Here is a 27,150-nt window from a genome sequence, read left to right on the forward strand (position 1 = left end):
TTTATGGATATGATAGACTCACTATAAATATCATCTCTCTAAAATTTCAGCTCATTTGGAAACCTCCAACATTAACAAAACATTATTGCAAAAACTCGATATTTCTAGACCGTTAGATTTCTTTTTAAATATTACAACAATTTTTATCTATGTTAGAGGTTTCCAAGTGAACTGAAATTTTGTGGAGATGATTTTTATGGTGAGTGCTTCATAACCACAAAAAATTAGGCTTAAATTCATTTTATAGGTGATATTTTATCTACGTACTTATTTTAAGTTAACTTAAGTAGCTACTTTTTAGAAAAGGACTCGACTCTTAAAAATACCTTAAAATAAGTACCAAATCTAAAACAATCCACAACTTCACCTACAAAATTATTTAAAACCTATTTTTTTGTGGATATGATCTACTCAGTGTTATCAAAATCGTACGATTCTCAACTTGAATCGTACGACTTAAGTCGAGTCGTAATAAAAAAGATCAGAATCGTACCAACAAATCGTTAATGACAAAAATCGTTACAAAATCGGAATTCAAATCGCAAAATCGTAGTTATCAAAGTCGTACGATTTTCGACTTGAATCGTACGACTCAAGTCGAGTCGTAATCAAAAAGATCAGAATCGTACCAACAAATCGTTAATGACAGAAATCGTTACAAAATCAGGATTCAAATCGCAAAATCGTAGGAATCAGAAATAATAACGATTCCTTCGATTCAAAAAAATAGCAACAGTTACAAATCAAGAAATGAAGAAAAAAGAAAAGAAAAAAGAAAGAAAAAAGAGAAAGAAATCAAAGAACTTACAGGTAAGTTTTCTAGTGCTTCTTCTTCTTCTACTACTTCTTCTTCTACTTCTACTTCTACTTCTTCTTCTTCTTCTAATTCTACTTCTACTTCTACAGGTAAGTTTTTTTTTTTTTTCGATAACTCTCCTCCTTCTCAACTTTTTTCTTTTGTTTTGACAAAGCCACGAAGGATTTTATTGGTTATATCACTTATATGGACCTGGTCAGGTCCAACCCAACCTAATAAGACCTGGGTCAAGTCCATATAACTTTAGCCCACATTCAATTCCGAAAATTAGACCAATTTCAACGAAATTTCAGCCTTTTTTCAGAAATTTCAACCATTATATCTCCATGTTTTCAGAAATTTCGAAAATTAGAGTATTATTAGTGTGGAATGGAGATTTGGGGATTTCTATTAGGGTTTCTACTTTTCTTATACTCCAAAGCTTTCAACATTTCTCTTAAGGTGAAGTTCAAAGTTTCTTTTCCTACTATATTTCTTTACTACTTTAGTTTTCTATTTGAACATGACTAAGAAAAAGATAGAAACCCAAGATGATGTTACATGGAAACATTGCACTAAGGTGGGTGATGGGAAAAAGGCAAAACTTAAGTGCAACTATTGTGGAAAAGAGTACTCCGGAGGTGTTTTTAGAATTAAACATCATTTAGCTTGTACTCATGAAAATGTTGGTGCATGTGCTAAAGTTGAAAGTGGTGTAAAAGAGTTTTTCTTTAAGTTGTTAGAGGAATATAAGATGAAAAAACAATTGTTAGGTGATGAGTATGATGGTGGAGATGAAGAAGGGGGTGCGGAACTTGTAGGTGAGAAAAGGAAACTTGTTTTAGATGTTTTTGCTCAAAGGTTTCAACCATTAAAAAAGAAATCCAGCGGTACTACAACTACCTTGAATTCTATTTAGAAGAAGTAAGATAGAGATGATCTTTGTGTGGATGTAGCTAGGATGTTATATGCTAATGCTCTTCCATTCCATTTGGTCAAGAATCACTATTTTATCAAGATGTTGCAAAATGTTGCTAAGTTTGGGAATGGATTTAAGCCACCTAGTTACCATGAGGTGAGGGCAACATTCTTAGTGAGAGAAGTGAATAGAATTAAAGTGGACTTGATGGAAAAGTACAAGAAAGAATGGAATCTAAAAGGGTGTACCATTATGTCGGATGGGTGGACCGATGGAAAGAATCGATCAATCACAAACTTTCTTGTCAATAGTCCCAAAAGGACTTTCTTTCTCAAGTATATTGACACCTCGGATGAGACTCATAGTGGGGATTATCTTTTTGAGCTTTTAGATGGTGTTATTGAAGAAATTGGAGAAGAGAATGTTGTACAAGTGGTAACCGATGGTGCTTCGGCTTATCTTAGTGCGGGTGCAATGTTGATGGAAAAGAGGAAGACAATATTTTGGAACCCATGTGCCGCCCATTGCTTGAACTTAATGCTTCAAGATATTGGTGAGTTGCCTACACATATTAATACTATCTCAAAAGCAAGGAAAATAACAGTGTTCATATATATGCATTGATGGGTTCTAAACAAGATGAGGAATTGTACAAAAGGAAGAGAGTTGCTTAGACCCGGAGTTACAAGGTTTGCAACTAATTACTTGACTTTGAGAAGCATCCATACTTGCAAGAAGGGATTAAAACAATTGTTTACATGTCAAGAATGGCAAGATAGTCTTCTTTCCAAGAAAGGTTCTCTTGGGTATGATGTCCAACAAATAGTTCTAGCGGATGCTCGTTTTTGGGATGCCATCAAGTATTGCCTCAAGTGTGTGCTTCCCTTAGTGAAAATATTGAGACTAGTTGATGGGGATGCCAAGCCGGCCATGGGTTACATTTATGAGGCAATGGACAAAGCAAGAGAAAAGATTTTGAGCAACTTCAAGGGAGTAGCAAGTAGATGTCATGATGTTTTGGAAATTGTTCTAAAGAGGTGGAACTATCAATTGCATAGACCTCTCCATGCGGCAGCATATTATCTTAATCCAACGTAAGTTAACTACATAACTTATATTTGTTTTAATGCACAAGGTAATGTTTTTTCTTATGTTAACACTTATTTGGATTTTTTTGCATACTTTTTTTTTTTAGATTTTATTATTCACCTACTTTTCTAGCCGACCATGAAGTTAAAAAAGGTCTCATCCAATGCATTGAAATTATGTGCCCAACACCTCAAATGAGATTGAAGGTAGATAGACAACTTGAGAAGTTTCACAATGCGGAAGACTTGTTTGGTAGTGCCATGGCTATTCAATTGAGGGATAAGAAGCAACCGGCATTGTGGTGGGACACTTATGGAGGGAGTTGTCCGGAACTTCAAACTTTAGCCATTCGCATTTTGAGTTGTACTTGTAGTGCCACCGGTTGTGAAGGAAATTGGAGTGTCTTTGATCATGTAAGTGAGAGCCAAACTTATTGAGTGTTTCAATAGGCATTTAGCTATCTTTTAGTCTCTATGTCTCATAATGGTTTTGTATATTTTTAGGTTCATTCGAAGAAGAGAAATCGATTGGAGCAACAAAGACTTAGTAACTTGGTGTATGTAAAGTACAATCTTCAATTGGAAGCTAGGCAAGAGACAGGAGTTGAGAATGGAGACTCTTATGATCCAATCTCTTTGGAAGATATGGAATCGGATGATGAATGGATCACGGAAAAGGAAACACCGTGTCTTCCCACCGATAATTCATGGATGGATGTGCATGAATGCTTTGAGGTTGGGGATAGTTCAAAGAAGAAAAAGAGAGGTAAAAAAGTGTAAAATTTTCTATTTAAGTCTTTCTTATAATGTTCTTTTAAGTAATTAAACATTTTCAATCTTTTTATAGGGCCGAGAGATTTAAGGTTGAAAGATAAAGGAAATGAGAAAGTCCAAGAAGTTGAAAACGAGAAAGAAGACACAAGTGAAGATGATGATGATGATGGAGTCGAAAGTGATGAGGATGTGTCTAGCATGGATGATGATTGAAGAATATATAAATTGAGAATTGATGATTAGTGTCTTTTAGAATTTTGAGTGTGTTATGAGTTATGCCTTATGGTTATTTAAGTTTAACTTAGTAGTATGTTTTTGTCATTTTAAAAAGAAAATACTCTATGTCTATGGTAGAGACTGTCTTCTCAAACTCTTGTTTTGTTGTCTTTTGTGAGACTTGGTGATAAAAATTTGTTATATTATTGAGAAGAAGTAATTGAAAAAATCTTTGAAAAATCTAATTTCATTACAGTGATATATTCATTTAGCTTCAATAGCATTACAACACTAGTTTCAATAACACATAAATTCTCTTTGTTGAAATAAACTATCTTTGTTGTTGATGATTTGATGGAATGGTCTCTATGTGCTTATATTCATTGTGAATGATGGGAGAACTATTCTCTGACTCTTCAAGTGCTATGCAAATAAGAAAAAACAAGTGATTAGTAGTTTTCTTATGGTATATTTATATATGTAAAAATTTTACAACTCCTATATATAATATGGCTTGAATCTTACGATTTACGATTCGATACAATTTACGATTCGGTAAAAATGGAAAACGATTCCCGTTTCGATTCAGGAGTTGACAACATTGGATCTACTAACCATAAAGAACATCTCTTCAAAAATTCAACTCGTTTGATATCCTCTAACTTAGATAAAGATTGTTGTCTATTTTTTTAAAAACATCTAACGGTCCAGAAATGTCGAGTTTTTGCAATCATCTTTTGTCAATGTTAAAAATTGTCAAACAAGTTGAATTTTTTGTATTTTTGTAAAGATGATCTTTATGGTTAGTAGATCATATCCACAAAAAATTAGGTTTTAAATTATTTTGTAGGTGAAGTTGTGGGTTGTTTTAGATTTGGTACTTAGTTTGGTACTTATTTAATGTCTTTTTAGGAGTTGGAATATATATATATTGGTAAACATTTGCTACTAGATTCCTATCCTAGAATAAGAAGTGATTACTTATAATTTGGGAACTCAGGCTTTTAAATTTCCTATCAACTTCCAAGGAGATGCTTAAAGAACGTGGAGTAGCACCATTTTCGAAGTGGGATAAAGAACTGCAAAGATGGTATTCGATCCACGTTTTAAGGTTAGTTGGTGTCTAAAGATTTGAATACTTAGTATGGGAAGGTTGGGCCTTTCTATAAGTGCTACTGTTGTGGCAGGTTTGTCGGATTCTTATGTTTTTCTTACGTTAATCTGTGTACAGTATATTTGTGCAGTAAGCCCATTGTATGTTTGACTGTTCAAATACAATGGATCTCTGTAGTCACACACTTTCAATGCCATGGGTTGTATAGTCTATAGTTACCAAAAAAAACATGGGATGTATGAGTGCGCATCATCTTCAAATACGATGTTGAGTAAAAAAATTTAGGGGAAAAATGGCTATTGAACTAACTTTTGGTACTCCTGTTTTTTTTTCATTTGGTTATGAAAAGCCTAAAATCATGAATTATCCTTCTTTTTTAGCACTATCGGAGGGTTCCGTGCAATTGACGAAGAACATTTTCATAATCGAATACACTACGGTATTAGAATAATGGTTAAATGAATACATCTATAAATGATTTTTTATTAAAATGCATTGTCATTCTATTTTGTGCATATGGAAGTTTACGTGCTACTGTTCCACTTATTGTAGAACCTTCGTTTCATAGGCGGTTCCTAGCCATTCTGCTCGGAGATCTTTGTTTGAACACTATGTTCGGACACGAGCTAAAGAGCAGCGCAAGGGTTTCAGACAGTTGCTGGAAGAAGCATCAGAGGTTGTGGTTAACTTATCTGAATCCGCTCCTCAATTAAACCGATGTTAATTCCGCTCCCATGGGGACCTTAAGTGAGAGAAAAGGGATTACTTAAGTTTAAACTAACCCTGTGATCTGGTGTGCCTATATTCCTAAAATAGAACTTTTTAGTTAGGTTTCGCGATCCTATCTTCTTTTCATCAAGTTTCTTTCCTTTTCTGGTCAGTTTCAGACCAACTGAGAAGAGGGTTTTTGATCGCTTTCTGTCAACTTTTTCGATATGGCTTCATCTTCCGCTTCCCACCCCTCTCTCCCCCTCCACCATTCCTTTGGAGTTCGATGTTCCAAAACTTGAACTCAGCTGCTACAGCAACCACGAATTTAAATAGCTATTCTCCCATCATAGAGGATGGGGCAGCAGTTGTCCCGCAAGAACTTATTGATGAAGGTATTGATGAATGGAAAGATACATTGGTAGGGTATTTCTTAGATAAGATAATGGGATTCCCTTTTGTAAAGAATACTCTTGAAAGGACCTGGAAAATCAAAGGATCTATGGAGATAACAACGGACAGAGACTTGTTTTTCATTAGGTTTTCTATGATTGAAGACAAACAAATGGTGTTGGAAGGTGGTCCTATCTTCATTGCAGAGAAGATATTTGTAGTTAGGTCTTGGTCACCAGAGATTGAAGGGCAAAGGAACAATACTAACACCGTACCAATATGGGCAAAAATCTTCAAAGTCCCAAAAGAACTCTGGACTAAGAATGGGCTCTCATATTTGGCCAGCTTGATTGGTGAGCCACTCAGATGGACGGGCGCAACATCGGAGAAAAAAGACTTCGACTTTGCTAAGGTCTCACAGAACCATTCCCTGTCTTTTGATTTTCCCAAATCGGTAAAACTCAAACTCGGGGGTAACTATGTGTACCTGGATGTGGAGTACCCTTGGAAGCCACCCTCTTGCACCATTTGTTGTCGGTTTGGGCATACAACAACCAAATGCCCTGCTTCCCCACCTCAGGTCTGGGTCCCTAGGCCAAGAAATGTAGGAGTTCAAGAAAAGACGACACCGCCTACGCTTAGGAACGCCGACAACGCCCCGAAGCCCCCTCTGATTCACGAATTCTGAAATATCTCCGAAATTGCTGGCTTTACTTTCTGATTCGCGAATTCTCTTGAATGCATTTCTTTGCTATAGTTGCGATCACTAACATGTCTCCTGATGTTGTTCCAAGCTCAGCCTCTGACAATATTGCAGCTGCAAGACCTAGCCCCTCTTTACAAGTGGTATCCTCACGAGTTCACTCTTGAACTACATGGAGTCCTGGCCCAGTCGAACAAAGTCAGCCCCGATGGCGGGGGGCCTTCTTTAGCCACTCCAACACTCCTTGTTAGGAGCTCGGGAGACTTGGTAGCGAGAGAGCATAGTATACCTCTCTTGTATTGGACCTACCAATACAAAGGCACCAAAGAAAGAGTTACTCCTCTTAACCAACTCCCAAATAGTAGAGAAATAAACATGTATGAAGGGTTAGTTGTTGGAAATGAGGATGTAGAAGATGATCTCTCAGAGAGTGAATCTGAATTGTTTGGGGATACGTATATAAGGGCTCCAACGCTTGCATTGCCTAAGAGCACATCAAAGTATCACGGCGTCTTAGAGAATCAATGGACTACTATGAAGCCAAAAAGAAGTAAAAGGATCCAAGAGCGTTCTTCAGGAGAAATAGAGCCTACACTTGCAATGATGAAGAAGGTTAAGTCGTTAACCAAAAACAAAAAGATGAGACATCTTGAGGACTACAAAAAAGAGTTTTGGGATGACACTTCGGGACTTACTTATGTGTGTTGTGCTTGCGAAGGTTTCTTTTGTAACTATGAGAAAGCGCAGACTCATCTTAGGAAAGATCATCCTAAGATTGTAAAGGAAATCATGACTAGGAAGTAGGATTCCTAGCTCTACTTTCTTAGGGTTCGATTGTAGCATGTCTAGTGATCTCAGGTATGTTAGGCTTATAGTATGTCGATTTGCGTCTTTGTGTGCCTCCTTTTAATGATCTAACTCTTAGGGAGGCTTGTAAAGTTTACCCTTTTGCAATATAAACCGGTGGGGATCTGTCTTAATCCCATAACTTTTTCAAAAAAAAAAAACTTATCTAAATCACTTCTTATAATTTCATGCTAGTGAAAATTTCGATGAGGAAAAGTTCTTAATTGAAAGTTGAAGCATTAGAAATCTAACTGACCGTATTTGCACCTTACAGGATATTGATCATAAAACCGAGTACCTGTCTTTCAAAAAGAAATGGGGTAGTGACCCACGGTTCGGGGCCTTGGACCGCAAGGAGCGAGAGGTTCTATTAAATGAAAGGTATGCATTCCACGAGGTGTGCAACAGTGAGGAAGAAGCCTTCTACATGTCACCCTTGTTCATGTGGCATGTATACAATCAGAGACTAACTCGTAGGCACAAGCTAGGAAAATGTCCATGGTGGAAAATAGCCTGATTAGAGACAGTAATCAGGCAATGCCATTTCGAGGATTACGTTGAAGGAGATTTGCTAAAATGCATTCAGTGTGGTTTCTATGTTCCTTTCATATGGTACCAACATAAATGGTTTTCCACATTTATTGCAGGGTGCTACCGCTAAAAAAGGCAGCTGAAGAGAAGATCAAAGCAGTTAGGGAAGCTGCTGCCTCAAGCTTCAAGTCCATGCTTCTGGACAAAAGGGAAATAGATTCTCATAGTCCTTGGTCCAGGGTAATGTGCTCTTTTGCAGTTTTCAAGCTTTAAGCATGTTTTAAGATTTGAAGTGCATGCAGTTGCATTCTTTTGGACAGAATATCTTGACGTATTTTCTAGAGCAATTCTTAACTTCCGCGTGGAGCATCCAGTTTTGATAACACCTTTTGTTTATTAAGTTCCTATTCAAGCCAACAGAGTATGTACGTATCGAGTGTCAAAAAAAAAAATGAAAAAAAGAAAGGAACTGTATAGGGTAGATAATCTGATTCATTTGGAAATGTGTGCACATTAGTAAGAAGAGGTGCTTCAGTGCAGCATTTTTTTCATTGACAAGTTTCAAATGCTCTGCGAGAAATCATTTTTGTGTCTTCGTAGCTTTCAGAAATAAGGATTCTTCAGGAGATTCACATTTTATCAGAAACTCAAAGCAGTAGATAAGTATATACCAACACCCACTCACCCACATGAAGCTGTACATTTGTTGGAGATTATACCAATACCAATCGATTCTCCACTACACAGATAATTTGCATTTGAACACAATTCAACTCCAGACAAATTCTAAATATCACAAACTACCTATACTAACATGCTCAACTCGCTAAACAACTATTAACAACAGATAATAATGTAAAACAGTAAAAGCAAACCACAAAACAAAGATTTACCGTGGTTCGGCCAATGGTGCCTACTTCCACAAGAGCTAGTTCTTTATAAAGTGGGAAGGAAGATTACAATCTCTCCTTTCAGTCTCTCACCTTACTAGATCACCCTTATCTCTTTACAGGGTTGTATTTCTGTAAAGGTTATCTCTCAATCTTGATAGCTTTCAAGATTGGGTTTCTCTCTCTTTGTTTTAGTCTGGATTTCAATCCTTCTGACTTGGTTAGTTAGGTTTTCCAAAACCTTGATTTTTGGTTTTATCTCCAAAAACCAAATTTCACGGTTACTGTAGCGAAGCCCACGAAAATTAGACTTGGGCGCGGGTGCGCCCTTTGTGCTGGTCGCGCCTAAAATCTTGGAACTGGCGAGCTGGTGCGCTTCATCCGAAGGCTTAGTCGCTCTGAACACTGGAATGATTTCACGGCATGAGCGGTGTTCCTCTGGCCTTGGTCGCTCGACAAATCCTCTCAGAATCAGCTCCCTTTCTCTCCTCATGTGAGGGATAACACCAACAATCTCCCCCTCCCGAACAGTGAGGGAGGATACCTCTATGCAATTTCCAAATCAACAGGAGGAGTCTCCTACCATTCCGGCGGTAGCACAACAATATCAAACTTACCTTTCGGTAAGACTTTGGTCATCATATCCGACCCGTTCTTGTCGGTATGGATCTTCTCGATATACAAATGCTTGTCTTCGAAAGTACTTCTCTAATCCAATGATAACGCGTGTATGTGCTTGGATCTAGAATGAAAACTTCATTCTTGCTCAAGTGGATAAGCCGACACGGTATCACATAGAACTACAAACTGCTTTACTTTTTAGCCCTAGTTAAAGTCGAAGAACCTCTTCATCCATAGCATCTCTTTGCAACACTTTCGGTGGGTCGCAATATACTTTCACTACGTAGTGGAGAGGGCAATACACTTTTGCAACTTTGATTGCCAAGAAACTGCTCCCCCTGCAAAAGTAACCAGATAACCGGAGGTGGACTTCATCGAGTCAACATCACCTGCCATGTCTGCATTAGTGTAGCCTTCAAGTAAGGGCTTACTTCCACCAAAGCACAAACACGATTTGGAAGTGCCCTTGAGATATCTCAATATCCACTTAACACCTTCCCAATGTTCTTTACCCGGATTTGACAGAAATCTGCTTACAACACCAACGACGAAAGCAATATCCGGTCTAGTACACACCATGGCATACATCAAACTGCCCACTATGGATGCATAAGGAATCTTTTCCATCTGACTCTGCTTATGCTCACCCTTAGGACACATCTCTTTGGTCATCGCGGGCCGGCCACCAAGCGGACAAACCGACCGGGCTTCGCTTTGATCCAAGTTGAATCTCTTCAACACCTTCTCAATGTAGCTTTCTTGAAAAGCCACAACTTCCCACTCTTTTCTCACGAAAGTGATCCGCGATCCCAAGTATTTGCTTTGCTTGACCCAAATCCTTCATCTCAAAGGACTTACTCAAGTCTTTCTTCATCTTGGATATCTTGTTGATGTTTGGGCCAACTATCAACATATCATCCACATACAAAGATAATAGCTATGAAATCCCCATCCGAAATCTCTGAACAAACGCGACAATGATCGGAAGCGGACTTCTTGTATCCTTGCTTCGCCATAAAAAGGAGTCAAACTTTATGTACCAATCGTCTCGGTGCTTGCTTCAACCCATACAAGCTTTTTATCAGCTTGCATACTAAGTGCTCCTTGCCTTTGACCTCAAACCCCTCTGGCTGGTCCATGTAGACATCTTCTTCAAGGTCTCCATGAAGAAAAGCTGTCTTAACATCTAGCTACTCAACCTCTAGGTTCATACTTGCGGCCATACCCAATACCACCCGGATAGAAGTCATCTTCACTACAGGAGAGAAAATCTCATCAAAGTCAATTCCTTTCCTTTGACCGAATCCCTTCACAACAAAGGCGAAGCTTTGTGCCTTGGGTGAGGATTGTTCTCCTCATGCTTGACTTTGTATATCCACTTATTCTTGAGAACTTTTCTCCCCGTGAGTTTCTCAACTAACTTCATAAGTGTGATTCTTATGCAAAGAATCCATCTCGTCATGCATGGCCTTCAACCACTTTTCTTTGTGCGTACGCTTCAAGTGCCTCTTGATAGTATATAGGTTCTCCACCATCCGATAGTAGCACGTGCGTTATGTGGTGGATACCTGGTTGAAGCTAGTCTCCCTCTGTCGACCTCCTTGCCCCATCTGGCGGGTGCCTCGGGGAGGATGCATGCGCTTGCTCTGGTGGTGGTTCATGCATCTCATCTGCATCTTCTATACCAATAGGTTCTATCCCATCATGAAAGCAATAGGATTCTCATCATGAGCTCCAAACTCATGGTTCTCTGCATTCTCAATGCCTTTCTCGCGACGTTCCACGGTAGGAACTTCGGTTCTCAATCAACAAGATCATTGGTGAAAGCCTCGTAGCTTCTCCCTCCTCAAAAGTCTGCTATGGTTTGGTCTTCTAAGAACACAACATCTCGACTTCGGATTACCTTCTTGTTAATCGGATCATAGAGTTTGTAACCAAACTTTTCATCTCCATAACCCGGAAAAATGCACCGCTTGGCTTTGTCATCAAGCTTGGATCTCTCATCCTTCGAATATGCACAAATGCCCCGCACCCAAATACCCTCAAGTATCCATAATCAACATCTCTGCCTGACCATACTCTCTCCTCGATAATCACTATTCGTAGGCTTTGCCGACGACGGGTTGATCACATGCACTACTGCATGCGCATTGCTTCTACCCAAGAGCTTCTAGGTAGCTTAGAGTGAGATAGCATGCATCTCATCCTCTACAATGGTGCGGTTCATTCTCTCTGCTATTCCATTCTGTTTGCGGTGTCTTGGGAACGGTCTGCTCATGACGAATCCCATGACTCTGGCAATACTCTTCAAATGGCCCAATGTATTCACCCCTATTATCTGAGCGAATACACTTCAACAACTTCCCAGTCTCTCTTTCCACCATCTTTGTGGAATTTCTCAAACACGCCAAGTACTTCATCCTTGGTCTTCAGACTATAGGCTCATATCTTTCTTGGCCGATCATCAATGAATGTCAAGAAGTCTGAAAACTCCCCGGTGGGACTTTACTCTCATAGGACCACATAAATCGTGTGCACTAGTTCAAGGACGGTTAATCCTTTCGTGAGACGGGAATCTTTGGAAAGACACCGTGTTGCTTTCCTACCAAACAATGAGTACATGTATTTAAATGTGTACCTTTAATGTCTGGCACGACCTTTTGCTTAGCAAGAACTTCTATCCCTTTTATGCCCATGTGACATAGTCTCTTATGCCACGATTCGGATGAAGCTTCTTCTTACGCGCGTTAATTCGCTTCGCGCTTTACACAAACTAGCCTCGTGTTTTGTAAAGAGAGCAAGTTTTTCTTTCCTCCGGGCTCTTCTGATGGAACCTCTCTTTCGGTTTTTCATACCCGTTACCAAACGAGTTTACAAAGCCATCATCATCTAATTTCCCAACCGAAATTAGGCTTAACCGTATGTCAGGGACATGTCTTACATCCTTGAATGTCAAGGTGTAGCCGACATTGGTTTCTACATGAACATCTCCAATGCCTATAATCTTCGAGACTCCATTTACCCATCCTTACTTCACCATATTCACCACGGTTGTAGGTAGTGAAGAATCCCTGTCGGTTGTGGCGTGATAGGATGCTCTCAGTCTATCATCACCCACTCAGATCGACATGAGGTACTAAGGCAAAGACACACCACAATCGACACAATTCCCACTAGGTCGTCGACTAGTGCGGTAGTATCTTTGCCTATGTTTCCATTCCTCTGCACCATGTCTTCATGTACACAGTTATTCTTCTCATCCCTCTTCGATTGTTCGCGACTCATATCCGAAGTGGCCTTTGGTGGCACAATAGTAACATTGCCTCTCTGCCTTAGGAGTTCTAGCTTCACCCCTAGATTTATACGTCATCACCTCTAGAGCGAGATGGTTTTCGTTTCGACCTCTCCCCCCTTCTCGTGAAAAGGATCTCTCGAGTAAGAGGAGCTTTTCTTGCACTCCTTCTAGTCTCCTCATTCAACAAAGACGTGGTAGCCATCTCCATGGTAACAATTCCATCCTTGGTCGCTCCATGTAGAGAAACCGCTAATGTCTCCCAACTTTCGGGTAGAGAGCCTAATAGAAACAAAGCCTCAACTTCGTCTCCCAAATTGATCTTCATCAAATGCATCGATTGATGATATTCGTACTTCATTAAGATGCTTTCGGATATTGAAGAACCTTCTTGGTACCGTGTAATGCGCAAACTTCTTAACAACTAGCACTTTGTTTCCACCCGACTTCCTCTCATACAGTCTTGAAGTTTCTTCCACGGATCGAAGGTCGTAGTCTCTTAGGACACATGGTGAAAGACACCGTCGTCAATCCATCATCAAATGTATCCAATCGCTTTTTCGTCAAGCTTTTTCCACTCGGCCTCATCGACTTTTCTCGGTTTTACTCCCTCATTCTCAATGGGAAGTGCTAAGTCCTTGCAGTATAGCAAGTCTTCCATCTTGGCTTTCCAGATGGTGTAGTTCTTCCTATTCAGACTCATCATGCGAATGTTCACGGAATGGTCCATCTCTACAAGTTATTTAACCTCAAATCTTCTCTCAGGAATTTCGTCAAACACCTTCTGACCAAGATTCGGATAACACCCTAGGCTATTCTAACCAAGGCTCTGATACCACTTGTTGGGGATTATACCAATACCAATCGATTCCCCACTACAAAGATAACTTGTATTTGAACACAATTCAACTCCAGACAAATTCTAAATATCACAAACTACCTATACTAACATGCCCAACTCGCTAAACAACTATTAACAACAAATAATAATGTAAAGCAGTAAAAGCAAACCACAAAACAAAGATTTACCGTGGTTCGGCCAATGGTGCCTACTTCCACAAGAGCTAATTCTTTATAAAGTGGGAAGGAAGATTACAATCTCTCCTTTCAGTCTCTCACCTTACTAGATCACTCTTATCTCTTTCTGAGGGTTGTATCTCTCAGAAAGGTTATCTCTCAATCTTGATAGCTTTCAAGATTGGGTTTCTCTCTCTTTGTTTTAGTCTGGATTCCAATCCTTCTGACTTGGTTAGTTAGGTTTTCCAAAACCTTGATTTTTGGTTTTATCTCCAAAAACCAAATTTCACGATTCTTGTAGCGAAAGCCCTTAAAAAATTAGACACGGGCGGGTCGGCAAAAAACATCGGAACTCGAGCGGGTGCGCTTTCATCCGAAAGCGCTGGTCGCTCAACACCTTGGAATGATTTCACGGCATGAGCGCAGGTGCGCTCTGACAAATCCTCTCAGAATCAGCTCCGTTTCTCTCCTCATGTGAGGGATAACACCAACAGGATTTTGATCTAATTGCAATCGTAATTTGCATTGTTTATGACTTTTCCTTACATCGTCATATTTGGTTACATTTATTTCTATCTTTTGGGTGGAGTTTATGACTTTCCGTTGGTGTAGGTAAAGGACAGCCTAAGGAGTGATCCAAGATACAAATCGGCTAAGCATGAAGATAGAAAGATTTTGTTTAATGAGTATATATCTGAACTACGGGCTGCGGAGGACGAAGTGCAACGAGCTGCAAAAGCCAAAAGGGAGGAACAAGTAAGCATATTCCTATAAGTATTATACAATATTGGAAGTATCATTATTAATATTCTGATTATTTTGCTTGATCCCTATAAAATAAATATATATTTTCCTTGATAAAATGGTTTTCTTTGAAAGTGAGTGTGAAATGAGGCCAATAAAGTTACCTTCTTAAAAAGAAAAAATCCTTGCAATCTCTCTCTGTCTATCCGTTTCTTTCCCATATATAACTATATACATAATATTCAAATCTGTGAAATTGCAATATGAGCTTTTTATTAAATATTCTGGACAGATTGGTAGGATACAGAGAAGATGGCCCCTTTGCAAGCATAACACACAATAGAGAGAAAAGTTTTAATAACTGTCTGATGTTATCATGCACACTTACAATGGTTGTCAGGATAAACTGAAGGAATGGGAGCGAGAGATACAGAAATGAAAAGAAAGAGAAGAACAAGAAATGGAGAGAGTGAGACTAAAAGTTCGCAGAAAGGAGGCTGTTTCTTCATACCAAGCTTTACTTGTGGAAACAATTAAAGATCCGCAGGTAGTTGGGAAAATCACATCTCAATTGTCAACTGATCCATTCCTGTTGGATTAACCCTGCAAACACAAAGTTGGCATGTCCTATCATTGTTTCCATTCTTTAACTTGGAGTTTTAATAACAAAGCCTTATCCTAAATGGGGTGGATCTTTTGGGAAAATCTAAGGTTGTACATTGTAAATCAAGTCTTAAGTTTCCACTTTCATTCAAATGATTGTTAGCGTCTTTGATATAAACAATTGTAGTAAGTCCTCTGCTTTGATAGAACCAACAATGGTTTGTTTTCCATTCATTTCTTTTGGAAGAGAGGAAATATGTTACGCCTGAATGAGCTCCCCTCTCTCTTCCTCTGTGTTCTTGTGTTCCTGGGTCCTCTTATTCTTTCGGAATATATACTGCTTTTACTTTAAAGGGAGACAAAGTTCTGCATTCCAAAGTCACTTAATGTTTTGGTGTAATTCCTGTGATTCCCTGTATTGTGTAGGCATCTTGGAGGGAATCAAAGCCTAAATTGAAGAAAGATCCCCAAGGACGTGCCACAACCTCCGATTTAGATCAAGCCGATACAGAAAAACTGTTCAGGGAGCACGTCAAAATACTATTTGAGGTAATTAGGCCACTTCTTTCATTAATTAATTTATTTGTTAAGACTTAACACAATTATATTGTACTTTATTGGCTCTAATAACTGCTGTTCACACTGTTAGATGTTCTCTTATCGTTCGACTCAAGGGGTGCCACTTTCTTCCCAAAATTCAATCCTTATTTTTCTGAATTTGGCACTGATATTTGTGTTCCCATATCTGGATTTTCCGAAAAATAATCGGATCGGAATTGGATAAGTTTTTAAAATCTAATTTCTGATTTTTCATGAAATCTTGTAAACTTATAAATTGCAACATATGCACATCATAACCTTCCATTTCATATACTAACAACTAAATCATAACCACATTTAGTTTACAACCAAATCAAAAGCGATGATACTAATTAAGTCTAGTTTGGTCGGTCTTTGGTGTTATGTTTTAGTTATACTTTATTAACAGGTTTGGAACGTTACTTGTAATGTACTTGTTTTGGACATAACGAATATGAATGTATTAACATGTTGAAAATGCTTACCGAATCAAGGTTTTAACAAGTTCAAAATGGTTGTTGGATAAATGTTTTAACATGTTCAAAAGGGTTGAAGAATGAATTGCATTAACTGTACAAAATGGATGCGAAAAGAGGATTTAGTTTGATTTTTTGCTTAACTTTTTCCCAATGCCGAAATTTTTGATTATTTTCTAAAATTCTAAAATTTCTGATTTCGGAAAAATATTTGTAGATCCTAAAATAATTGGATCGGAATTGCAAAGGATTTTGTTATCCGCAAGCCTTAGATCCAATCCAATCCGAAGTCACCTATAGTTTGACTGTCTTATTTTTTATTTTAATTTTTTTGGTTAGGGAAATGGTTCGATTCTTTCAGTCTGCTCTTGTATTCACCTTATTGATGTCAGCATGTGATACAACAGTTCTGATGTTTATGTTCATTATTCTTTCTTGAACTGTAATTGCTTTGTTTATTTATGGGGAAATACGCTTGCTTTGTCACATGCAAAGTATTAAAGGATTTATCAACTCTTTCATCATATTATGTTGACACAATCACACAATAACAAAGGATGTCTATCTTATCCGAAATCCGAAATCCGTCTAAAATCCGAACAAAATATCCACACCGAATATGTCCAAATCCGATAAAATCCCAATCCGAACTCAAACCGAAATACGTAGGGTACGGTTTGGTCACACTCTAAATCCAGCCCGACCCGATAATTTAGCCCTAAATCTGTTAAAAGGGCTAAAAAACCCGGACCGAAATCGAACCCCAAATCCAGTATCAATTGCATATTACTAATCTCATATAAAAGAATGAGTTAGATAAATATTTGGATTATGATCTCATTCATATTTATAATGACGAGTTATTTAATATATTGAATTATGAAAAAAATTATGTCGGAATTTTCAATTTTTTTAGTAATTGCACGTGATCATGTGTTTATAGTTTATTCTAAATTCATCTATTTTTAAATCATATCAAATAATTATGTCCGAATATAGATGATAATTACTTTCAAATTCATTAGAAGTTTTATTTTGTTTGAAGGATTGGTGGATAGCCGAAAAAGGAATAAAATGTAGATATATATTTCAAATAAAATTTCTTATTGTCTTCTTTCTTCATTTATATCGGGTTTTATCCTACCTGAAACTCTAACTCAAGCCCGACGGGTACTCGAAATATAGGGTTAGAATAGAGTTTGGTCACACTTCTCAACAAAATATCCGACTCCGAACCTGACCCGCTGAAAATCGGTCCGGATTCGACCCATTCAAAACCCAAAAAATCGGGTTCAGACCGGGTCGGGTACCGGTTTGGACATCCCTACAATAACACTTGCTCTGTCCATGATATATTTCTATTTGTTGGCTGACTGAAATTGAGATCTGAGTCTAAGTTATTGCTCATAATTGGATATTCCAGAGATGCACACGTGAGTTCCAAACTCTATTAGCTGAGGTCATAACCTCCTACCCAAGTGTCTGGAGATGCAAAAAGTGCTCTCACTTCTTGGTCCACAGCTAAACGTCTTCTAAAGCCTGATCCTAGGTATTCAAACTTTCAAAGATGCCGAGAAAAGATAGGGAATCCCTGTGGCGGCGGTATGGTGAAGAATTCCAGCGGAAACAGAAGTCGGCGTCTGAGCCTGTGGGAGACAAGCTTAATGCAGAAAAAAGGGGTAGAAACTCACTTGATTCAGGGTCGCCTGCAGTGTCGAGGAGAGTTCGTGAGCGGAGATAGCTTAAAAGGTTACTACTTTCTCATGTTTCTGAAGTTGGCCTCTTTTCTTTGGTTATAAGGCTGGAAATCGTTCAATGGAGCCAGGGAACTGCCTTGGTAGAAAAAGTTGAGATCTACTTCGCACCTGAAAATTGACGTGTTTTCGTTTTTCTTCTCTGTTAGGTAGTTGGGGGAATGATGCAATTCTAATTCTCATGACAGAATCAGAGTGAATCCTACCACAAATGAGAGCTTACGGCTGGGAGAGGTCATTAGGATGAAATTTTCCTGGAGATAGGAGGATCCATCACCAATGCGAACTAAGAAGGGCTATGCTTTGTGCATTTTTTCCAGAGGTCAACAGTACAGCAACAGAATGTGGAGACAGCGATGAAAAAGCAGTAATTTTCTTTATGTCAAAAACAATGCTTCCAAGTAATTATCTATATAAGCTAGGCAAGGCCAATGATCAGTTCTTATCCGAACTAATGTTGAAATATCACATACATCCATATGAAAAAGGAGATGAAACCTGGTGGCAAAAATATCAAAATGAAAAAGCATCCCATGTTTCTCTTCCTGAAGCCTACATGACTTTCTCTGCCATTTTCATAGTACATATACTTGAGCTGAAGAGGACTGATATCAAAATCAGTTAACAAGGAATTGACATCGACAGAAACGTCTATCTCATCCTTCCAGATGATGTCCTTGATGATCCCACCATCCTTTACTACACTAATAAGTGCTCCCCCCCCCCCCCTCCCGGTTACAACGAAGGGTGCCAAGTTTTTTAATCGTTATTAATGTGTTACCTGAAAACCAATATCCCTATGACGTTATGTGCGTGTCAATAGTTGGGTTTTGTCTGTGTTGACTGTTGAGACATACCCAGTACCCGAAGGGAGCAATGTCGTAGACTAGACAGGAAGATCATTCCAAAAATTAGCTTATTGCAAAATATCTAACCTTAAAAGAACTTGATGCATTTTGTGACGAGGTTAGAAATATCAGTCTGAGGTACTTTCTCCTGAGGAGTGGAAATGTTTCTCGTCCAGTATTTGAAGAACTATCACATGCATCAGACAAAGCACTGAACAAGTCTGAGTAATAACCAGCTAAAGCATCTTCTAGGACATGAGATGGAACACTAACTTTTAGAAACATATCTTCGATGCCAACTGTTATACTCTGAAGTTGTCCACGAATAATTTGCCCGTTTTCTGCATTTGCCTCATTGGCAACATCCAATTCAATCACGACACGTGCTCTGAAACTGTCCTGTCTTTCAGATACAGCTCCTAAAGGTATAAAATCAAGATTGCCTATTTGACCTGAAGCAGTGAAGCATCTGCATCTCTGAGAGCATCGCCAAGAAGAAAAGGTATGCGACGGGATGGAATAGATCCATATGGCGAGGTTGAAGAAAAGGTGAGGCAAGTGGTCGCACCTATCCAAATTATTAGCAGTTGATTTAACTCCCCACATGTGATTGAATGGCGCAGACTCAAATCTAAGAGTACAGAGTATTTTTGTCTTAAAGCCTGGCATGTAACGGAAATCAAGTATACATATGAAGTGTGCGTAATATTCCTAAAATTTATGAAGCTTTTGAATCCATCACACGTAATGGTTCCTGAGAAGAATCAATTCTGTCAGATTCTGAGACATGGATATCAGAACTCTCATCAACATCCGTTTCAACTTTCAACTTTCAGAATTTCGACCGGAAAGATTTCTCGATGCAGAAACTACTCTTCGAAAATATATTGCAATTCGACCGACTTGGCATTTTAACCTGAGCACAAGGGTTGCTTTCTGAGTAATCTCGCGTATTTCTTTTCTTCAAGTAGTAAAGTTCTATCCTTAGAACGTTGGTTGCGGTAAGAACAAATTCAAAACCTTCCCTTTAGGGGGTTGGTTTATCGGAACGTCTATATTAACGTCTACATCCAAATCATTTTTCATGTTATCATCTAAATTAAAAGTATTAGCATGTTCTTTTCCCTAATCATAATCATTCAAATTTTCTATCATCTAAAATGAAAATAAATCTACTTAGCTAAAATACAAACAATGTTGTATAAGTAATTAGAAAAAGGGTTGTTGGAAGAGTTGTTTAAATAAAATAAGCTTAAATATTAGTAGTTTTAATACTACGAATGAAAGATGTGCTAACCAGATAAGTGTAATTGAGAATGAAAATCGGATTCTTAATTGAGAGTGAAGTATAATATTTGATATATATATCTTAATTATTAGGTCTATATATATAGGGGTGGGATAGAGGCACAGTTACTGTAGCCACATTATGGGCACAGTGAATCCAAACCATTGATCTGTAGCAAATCCTATGGACATAGTCTACTCTATATTACCAAATCGAAATAAACGAAATTTCAGAAAAACAAAATTTTGCGAAACAAAAAATCGTGTTTTTCTTCTTCTCCAAAATTAGATCGAAAATTTTTCTACCCTCTTCTCTCCAGAATTCCAAGATTGAGGAGGTTGATTAAGTCTTTTCAATTTAGCCGGTTACATCCGATTTGATTTCTTGTTGGTTGTGGTATATTCCTCGGGTTGTAAAATGTTAATCTTTTGTTTAAAGAACCCGATAGATCAAGGAAATTGCTTGTGGGCTTTTCATTATAGGTTTTAAGTACCCTTTTTCCTTTTGCTGATTGAGATGATGGTTAAATTATCTTGCACTTTAGTTTGCCAAAGATGTTTGCATTGATCGTGTTTTAGACAACCTACTCTGCGGGCTTACCCCCAATATATCTCTTTTTTGCTTAGTTTCCTTTTGGCCGGGAGGTTTCTTAGCTTTTGTTTTGTTTTGTTTTTTTTTTGTTACGTTCGAAAGTTAGTGAATATATTGGAAGTGTTGAATTGTATTGTATGCTCATAAGCGATCTTTGTTTAGTATTTTTCTCCTTTATTTAAATGATATTTGCTATCTGACATTGTTAGAAATTAAGTGGTGTTTCCCCTCTTTCAATTGAGTGTGGATTTTGTATGATAAAGTTGACTTGCAATACAAGATATAATTTTTAGATTCCATATATAAGTGCTTATAGAGTTATAGTTTGATCCTAAATTAGTTTATTTTCCAATGTATTGCCAAGAAAAACGTGTCTGATGGTGTTCATCTTGTGCTAGGCCTATCAATGTTGTCTGCTGGAAGCGTGCTATTTGCTTGGAATTCATAGACAAGGTGTGTTGATAAATGAAGCTTACTAGATTCAGTTTGATTTGTAATAGAGCAAGGAGCGACCACCTAGCAACCATAAGTGAAGCTAAAGGTCATTTCTCGAAGTTTTTGCTTAAGCTTGGTAATGGTTCTTGAGGTGGTCAAAGTCCAAGGTGACAATCTACTTCACTACACAATTGAGACAAATACTGATCCGAGTATTCACAATCCAGCCCTTGTCCGTCTCACTCTCAAAAACAACCGGATACCACCATTTTACTTTACATGCTTAGGGACCCAACACAAACCAAGGCTTTCCAACTTCGAACTCCACTTCATCTCCTCCAATCACTATGCTTCTTTTTTCTTACGTGTTTGCAATGTTTTGACAAACTCAAGTTTGAAATTTTCTCCCGCGATTTCCCTTCTTCATTTGTAATATATGGGGATTCAAGCAAGCTTGGTTTGTGTCGTGGACAGGGCTTTTAAAAGCCGAAAAGCGCATGGAGTAGACTGGAGTGTATATATATGTGTTTAAAAACAAATGTATGAAAAATTCTATTAATAAAATTCGCTCGAGGCCATTTTAACATGGGCGGCACTCTGCCTCTGCGACGGTGGTTCTATGTCCTATTGTATACAATATACGGTCATGAAAAAAGCATCGATTACTTCATTCTTTTTCGAACTTCATTGAAATTTCCACAAGTTCTCTTATAAAGAGTTGCTAACGACCTACTCGCTACCACATAAGAATGAAGTTTGTGTCGGTTGTTCTTCTTTCTCTGGCGACCGATGTCTTTGTCCTAAATTTGAACGACAATTTATCAACTGCCGGTTTAAATAATGCCTTGATTTCCAAGATTCCTTCCAAGATCCGACCGGACCTTAATCTTCTCCAAGACCAATATTTAGCATTGGTTTGTTTGTCGATACACTACTCACTCTGAAAGCACGACCTAAAAATGCAATCTTGTGATACGATGCTTTTGGTCTAAAGATCTCAACAATTCATCACTTTTACTTCTACTTGTCTTTTGGTTTCACTCTTTTATTTCCACTTTTTGATTGGGTTCATGATCATATTACCGCCAGTGATGTTTTAGAATATTACGATCGGATAAACTTCGCTCCGATGGTTCCTTCAATATTCCAAATTGCCTTGAGGGTATGTAAACTCACCCAAATGGTTCCTCCTACATTGTATGAAAAGTGCTCATGGGTTATAGGTCAATCTTATTTTGTTCTTCTATATTACTATATGTGTTATTACTTCCCCGGCATCTATTTTATATTTTCTTAGTTATATGTTTTACGGTGTTGCTTACCTTATTCCAATCAATTCAGTTTAACTTACTTTGGAGTTCAATCTCTCCTACTTTCGGTACCAAATCTGCTCTGAGTTGTCAAGAGAAGAAGAATAAGACAACACCTCGGTCGAAAAGAATATATTTTTCCTGATGCTTTCATTTGTCGATAAAATAAACCAATTAAACATGTTAAATCTCTAGATAATTTAGTGAAATAATTGAATTGTAGACCGGTGTAGGGTTTGATTGCAATCACTAGTGATCTGAAGGTTTCAAAATTTCATTTGATTGTGCTCTCTCACTATGATTACTTCTAAGTAAATCTGGATTGTCAATTTTAGGTTTAAGAATTTAAACCGTAATCACCCGTTTTTTATTTTTATTTCTTACTTACTTCATAGATATTGTTCCTCACGCGAGAGCCCGATCGACCGGTATTGACCATGTTACGCCAATTTCACGTGGTGGAGAATGGGAATGGGAAAATCTGGTAAAAACCTCATATGTTGCATTTTGAGTAAACTCTTTTGATGGTAGATTTCTAACAGAAAGTTCTTTGCTCTGTGTGGGTTTCATGGCTTAGTTTCTGCTGTTTCAACCTAAGTAAAACATCGGTAACTTTCCCTACAGTTGAAACACGACTTTAATCTTCATTTGTGACTATGATTTCTAAATCACACAAGATGTATGTTGTAATGATGTAAACAAAGCAAGCATGTCAAGTAGATTTCTGTTTCATTACTTGTTCAAGAGTATGTGGGAGGAAGCATGCAAGTGCTTTTTTAATGTCCACGCTCAAGAGGGATTCTTCACACTCTTACATTTGTTTACATTTTGCTTTTTTACGTTCTTAACATTTTCCAAAGAACCTTTCTTTCTATACATTTGTGTGTCCTTGTAGATCATAGCATGTGCAAAATGCAATTCAAGAAAAGGTCGAAAAACTTTGGAGGAAGCAAATATGAAGCTAATTCAGGTTCAAGGTAGTTTCCATCTTGATCTTTGTTTACCCATATTGTCTAATGGGAATGGATTACGTTGTTGGTCCCGATAAGAACTAGGCTAATAGTTGTTAATCTTGCAGGCCCCAAAGGACTCGGACATAGTTGTCGTTGTCCATTAACGACAAATGCAGCTTTAAAGACCCGAGAAAAAGAAAAGGTTTGCCTAACGAGTGGCACCAATACCTAGGGATACCGTCCTCAAAAAGTCATAACATCAATGGCTATGTGATGATCCGTACATATCAATAGTATGCTGAAATTGTCTTGTCAACCCTTTCTCACTAAGGTCATGACCAAAAGAATACCTTGTAACCTAGTGTAATGATAAAATCATTTATGTTTACAACAAGATTTCAATTTAATTGAAAAATCACATCTTTGTCAAAAGTTGTAATTGGATGTCTTGCACTTTCTTGATAATGAAATGTTGTATTTCTGAAAAGGTTATTATAGAGGTTAACAATTCAAAATACAACTTGAAAAATACGCATACACAATGATTCAAATATAAATGGGATTAAAGAATTCATTAGAATTACCCGTTGAAGTAGGGAGGTTTCCTGATCCTCTTAAAACGACACTCTTCGATTCTAACATCACACGACAATCCCAGTTAGACCATGTAACAACAAACAAAATTTGTGTGCTTAATTCCCTTGTCTTCCAACCACTTATCATGCATCAAGAAAAGCTTCACTAAGAGGAACGCCTCTTTCTACTTGGCACCACACGCAAATCGTTCTGATTATTATTAGCATTACTGGTCGATGCATCAATAGTATGGTTCAATTATCGAATGAGCACGATAAGAACTACCGTATGGAATGGGTATTAATAGATCACTCGACTCATTGTAATCAAAGAGGACGAGAATAGCCGATTAGGGGGACAAAACATCGATATATTGATGACTTGGTAGTCGATCATCATTTGTGGCCCAACTAAACAAAATAAGTCGAAATATGTAGTGAATTTCAGTTACATGTATTCAATGATTCTCGCAACAATGTGAAATTGAAGTAAGATGGCAATTTGTAGAAACTCTATCGTACTCTTAAAAATCATATCATGTTTATCGTTCCACACTTCTCGCTTGAGACCCACAATAAACAAGAGCTTGAACACGTATATCCTTCTATGAAGCGTTGAATACTCCATTGGCAAACCGGCATGGCAATCACGTAAAGTCCAAGGGGAACAAAATCAACGACCCTAAATAAATAGATCTTGGTTTTAGAAAATCAGAAATGAAGGTCAAGGAAACGTAACACTAAAAACGTAAGCAAAAACTCAACTATCGACAACATTAACAATGAGATCAGTCCTTAGCGGTTTCCATAGATAACAGAATGACGTTGATGATGGGAAAATGGCTTAACATGAAGAACATTATCTTAGATTTCCAAGCAATAAACATCCTAATAAAACATTACCACCGCTTTTCCATAAACTATCAATTATTGCAAACACACTTGCTCACCCAGAAGAATGTTATCATATGTTAGAGCTTCAAAGCAGCTTCTTGCAAAGCAAAGAACAACCTAACTCAAAAACCTCAAATCAGCAAAGCAACAACAAACATCTATTACGCAAAGAAGCAAAAAGAACATCAAACATATATTACGCAAATGAGAACCCATTCGTGAATTCGGAGAGAAGAGGGTAGAAAAATTCTCGATCTAATTTTGGAGAAGAAGGTAAACACGATTTTTGTTTATTTCGTGTTTTTGTTTCGCAAAAATTTTGTTTTTCTGAAATTTCGTTTATTTCGATTTGGTAATGTAGAGTAGACTATGTCCATAGGATTTGCTTTCTGATCAATGGTTTTGGATTCATCATGCCCATAATGTGGCTACAAGAATCGGTGCCTCTATCCCACCCCATATATATATTTTGATATATAATATTTGATATATATATCTTAATTGAAAATCCATATATATATATATATATATATATATATATATATATATATATATATATATATATATATCGGGCTCAAGCATTCGTCGACATACAAAATTGACATACGCATTCCAAAAACATATTTGCATATTGAACTAAGAGCTGATTTTTTGTAGAGATGACTTACCTACTATGGATAGTATCTCCACAAAAAATCACCTCAATCGGATATGTCTAGTCTTGTCAAAAGAGTGTTGAAATTCTGGACCATCAGATAAATTTCTAATTTGAACTCAATTTTTTGTAAGGTTTGAAATGTTCAAAGGAGCTGATTTTTTGTGGAGATGATCTCCATGTTGTAGAGATTACATCCCCAGAAAATTAGTTTTTAGTTCATTATGTAGATATGTAGGATTGCGTATGTCAATTTAGTATGTCAATTTTGTATGTCGACATAGCGAGCCCATATATATATATACTCCAATCTTGAAGTGGATTGTAGATTTTAAACTTGAACTTCAATATTTAATGACATGTAGCAATTTCATTTGATAAATATGCAAATCGAACCCAGAAATATAATTTAAAAAACAAATAAGAGGTTGAAGAACTAAGATTTGTGAGAATTATTACGATAGAGAGTTTGTGACTTTTTGTTTTCATGTATTAATGGACTCACATTATACATTTTTAACATTGAATTATAGCAAGTCTAAATGTTGATTTTCTTCAATTCCTTCGTTGTTATTTGTTGTTCCTCATTTAGAAAATGAATTATATGTTATGATCGAGGAAGACGCAACTGGAACATCTTTTGTACAAATCTCTTGAGCAATAGAAGTGGGGGTTTGTTTAACCCTAGCTTATTTCTAAAAAAAAATGTTGAATTATAGTTGTTGGAATGTCCAACAATTTTATTTCACGTGCAAAATATAGTTGTTTGGGGTTTTAATTTAGATGGTGGTATAAAAAAAAAGAGTTGTGCTAGGAGTGTAAAAGTGAAACAAGAGTCATTGGGATTTCTGGCGGGTTTCGGCTTGGGTTTTGAACTTAAGTTGTCAATTCCATTTCAGCTTCAAAACTAACCAAGGGTTGGGTTCGGGTATGTGTATGTACACGTTGGATTTTTTAGCTCTGTTCCAAATCAGGAAAGGATTGATCTTAACTCTCAATTCTAGTCTAGACAAACTCTCAAAAAATGTTCCCTATTTTGAACTTATCTATATATATGCATGTTGTTGTGTTACACAAGCAAGCAAGTAGAATTCAAGTATTGAAGATGGTCTTTTCTGAATGACTGCAAGTCAATTGGTCGTAGATTGTGGCAGTCTCGTAGAAAAGAGATGCGCGGTGCAGTGGCTATCACCCTTCAGTAGGGTAGGGAACGGGTCGGGTTCAGGTCGGATATGGCTATATCCGAATCCGAATTTGATTAGTTTGACAATATCCGAATCCGAATAAAATTGAAATCTTATATCTGAATCCGACCCGAACTCGACCAATCCGATCGGATAACACTAAAAATGCAAAAAAAAAACCCAAAAAATATATCTGAACCCGACAAACCGGAATCCAAATCCGACCCGAATAAATAAACGAAAATCGACCCGAACCCAAACTATTCGGATTTGGATCAAACCCGACCCGACCCGATTCCCTGCCCTACCCTTCAACACCAGTGTATGTAGCAATACCAACTAATTACTAATTG

At 37.6% G+C, this 27,150-nt stretch overlaps 3 protein-coding genes and 1 long non-coding RNA gene across 6 annotated transcripts; all 4 read left to right on the top strand.

Moving 5' to 3' along the window:
• Positions 1 to 1,319: 1,319 nt before the first annotated feature.
• Positions 1,320 to 2,339, top strand: LOC147515649 (uncharacterized). Its single transcript, XM_086592997.1, has 2 exons — positions 1,320 to 1,686; positions 1,753 to 2,339. Exons 1-2 carry the CDS (start codon positions 1,320 to 1,322, stop codon positions 2,337 to 2,339), a joined length of 954 nt encoding a protein of 317 aa, XP_086449123.1.
• A 531-nt stretch (positions 2,340 to 2,870) lies between these two features.
• On the top strand, positions 2,871 to 3,802 carry LOC147515650 (uncharacterized). The gene is made up of 3 exons (XM_086594493.1): positions 2,871 to 3,217; positions 3,308 to 3,569; positions 3,651 to 3,802. The coding sequence occupies exons 1-3, from the start codon at positions 2,981 to 2,983 to the stop codon at positions 3,788 to 3,790; spliced, it is 639 nt and encodes a 212-aa protein (XP_086450619.1). The 5' UTR covers positions 2,871 to 2,980; the 3' UTR covers positions 3,791 to 3,802.
• Positions 3,803 to 5,901: 2,099 nt separating this feature from the next.
• On the top strand, positions 5,902 to 6,696 carry LOC147515651 (uncharacterized). The gene has a single exon (XM_086592998.1). It carries the CDS (start codon positions 5,902 to 5,904, stop codon positions 6,694 to 6,696), a length of 795 nt encoding a protein of 264 aa, XP_086449124.1.
• An 8,254-nt stretch (positions 6,697 to 14,950) lies between these two features.
• LOC147515652 (uncharacterized) lies at positions 14,951 to 18,515 on the top strand. 3 transcript variants are annotated; one of them, XR_015210774.1, is made up of 4 exons: positions 14,951 to 15,441; positions 15,682 to 15,804; positions 17,734 to 18,059; positions 18,214 to 18,515. It is a non-coding gene; the product is annotated as an uncharacterized LOC147515652 (long non-coding RNA). The 3 variants fall into 3 exon arrangements; XR_015210773.1 differs by having other exon boundaries at positions 14,951 to 15,363; XR_015210775.1 differs by having other exon boundaries at positions 14,951 to 15,199.
• The last annotated feature ends 8,635 nt before the right edge of the window (positions 18,516 to 27,150 follow it).

Source organism: Coptis chinensis, chromosome 2 (genome assembly GCF_015680905.1).
Source record: "Coptis chinensis isolate HL-2020 chromosome 2, ASM1568090v1, whole genome shotgun sequence".
In the NCBI taxonomy this organism is placed as follows: Eukaryota; Viridiplantae; Streptophyta; class Magnoliopsida; order Ranunculales; family Ranunculaceae; genus Coptis; species Coptis chinensis.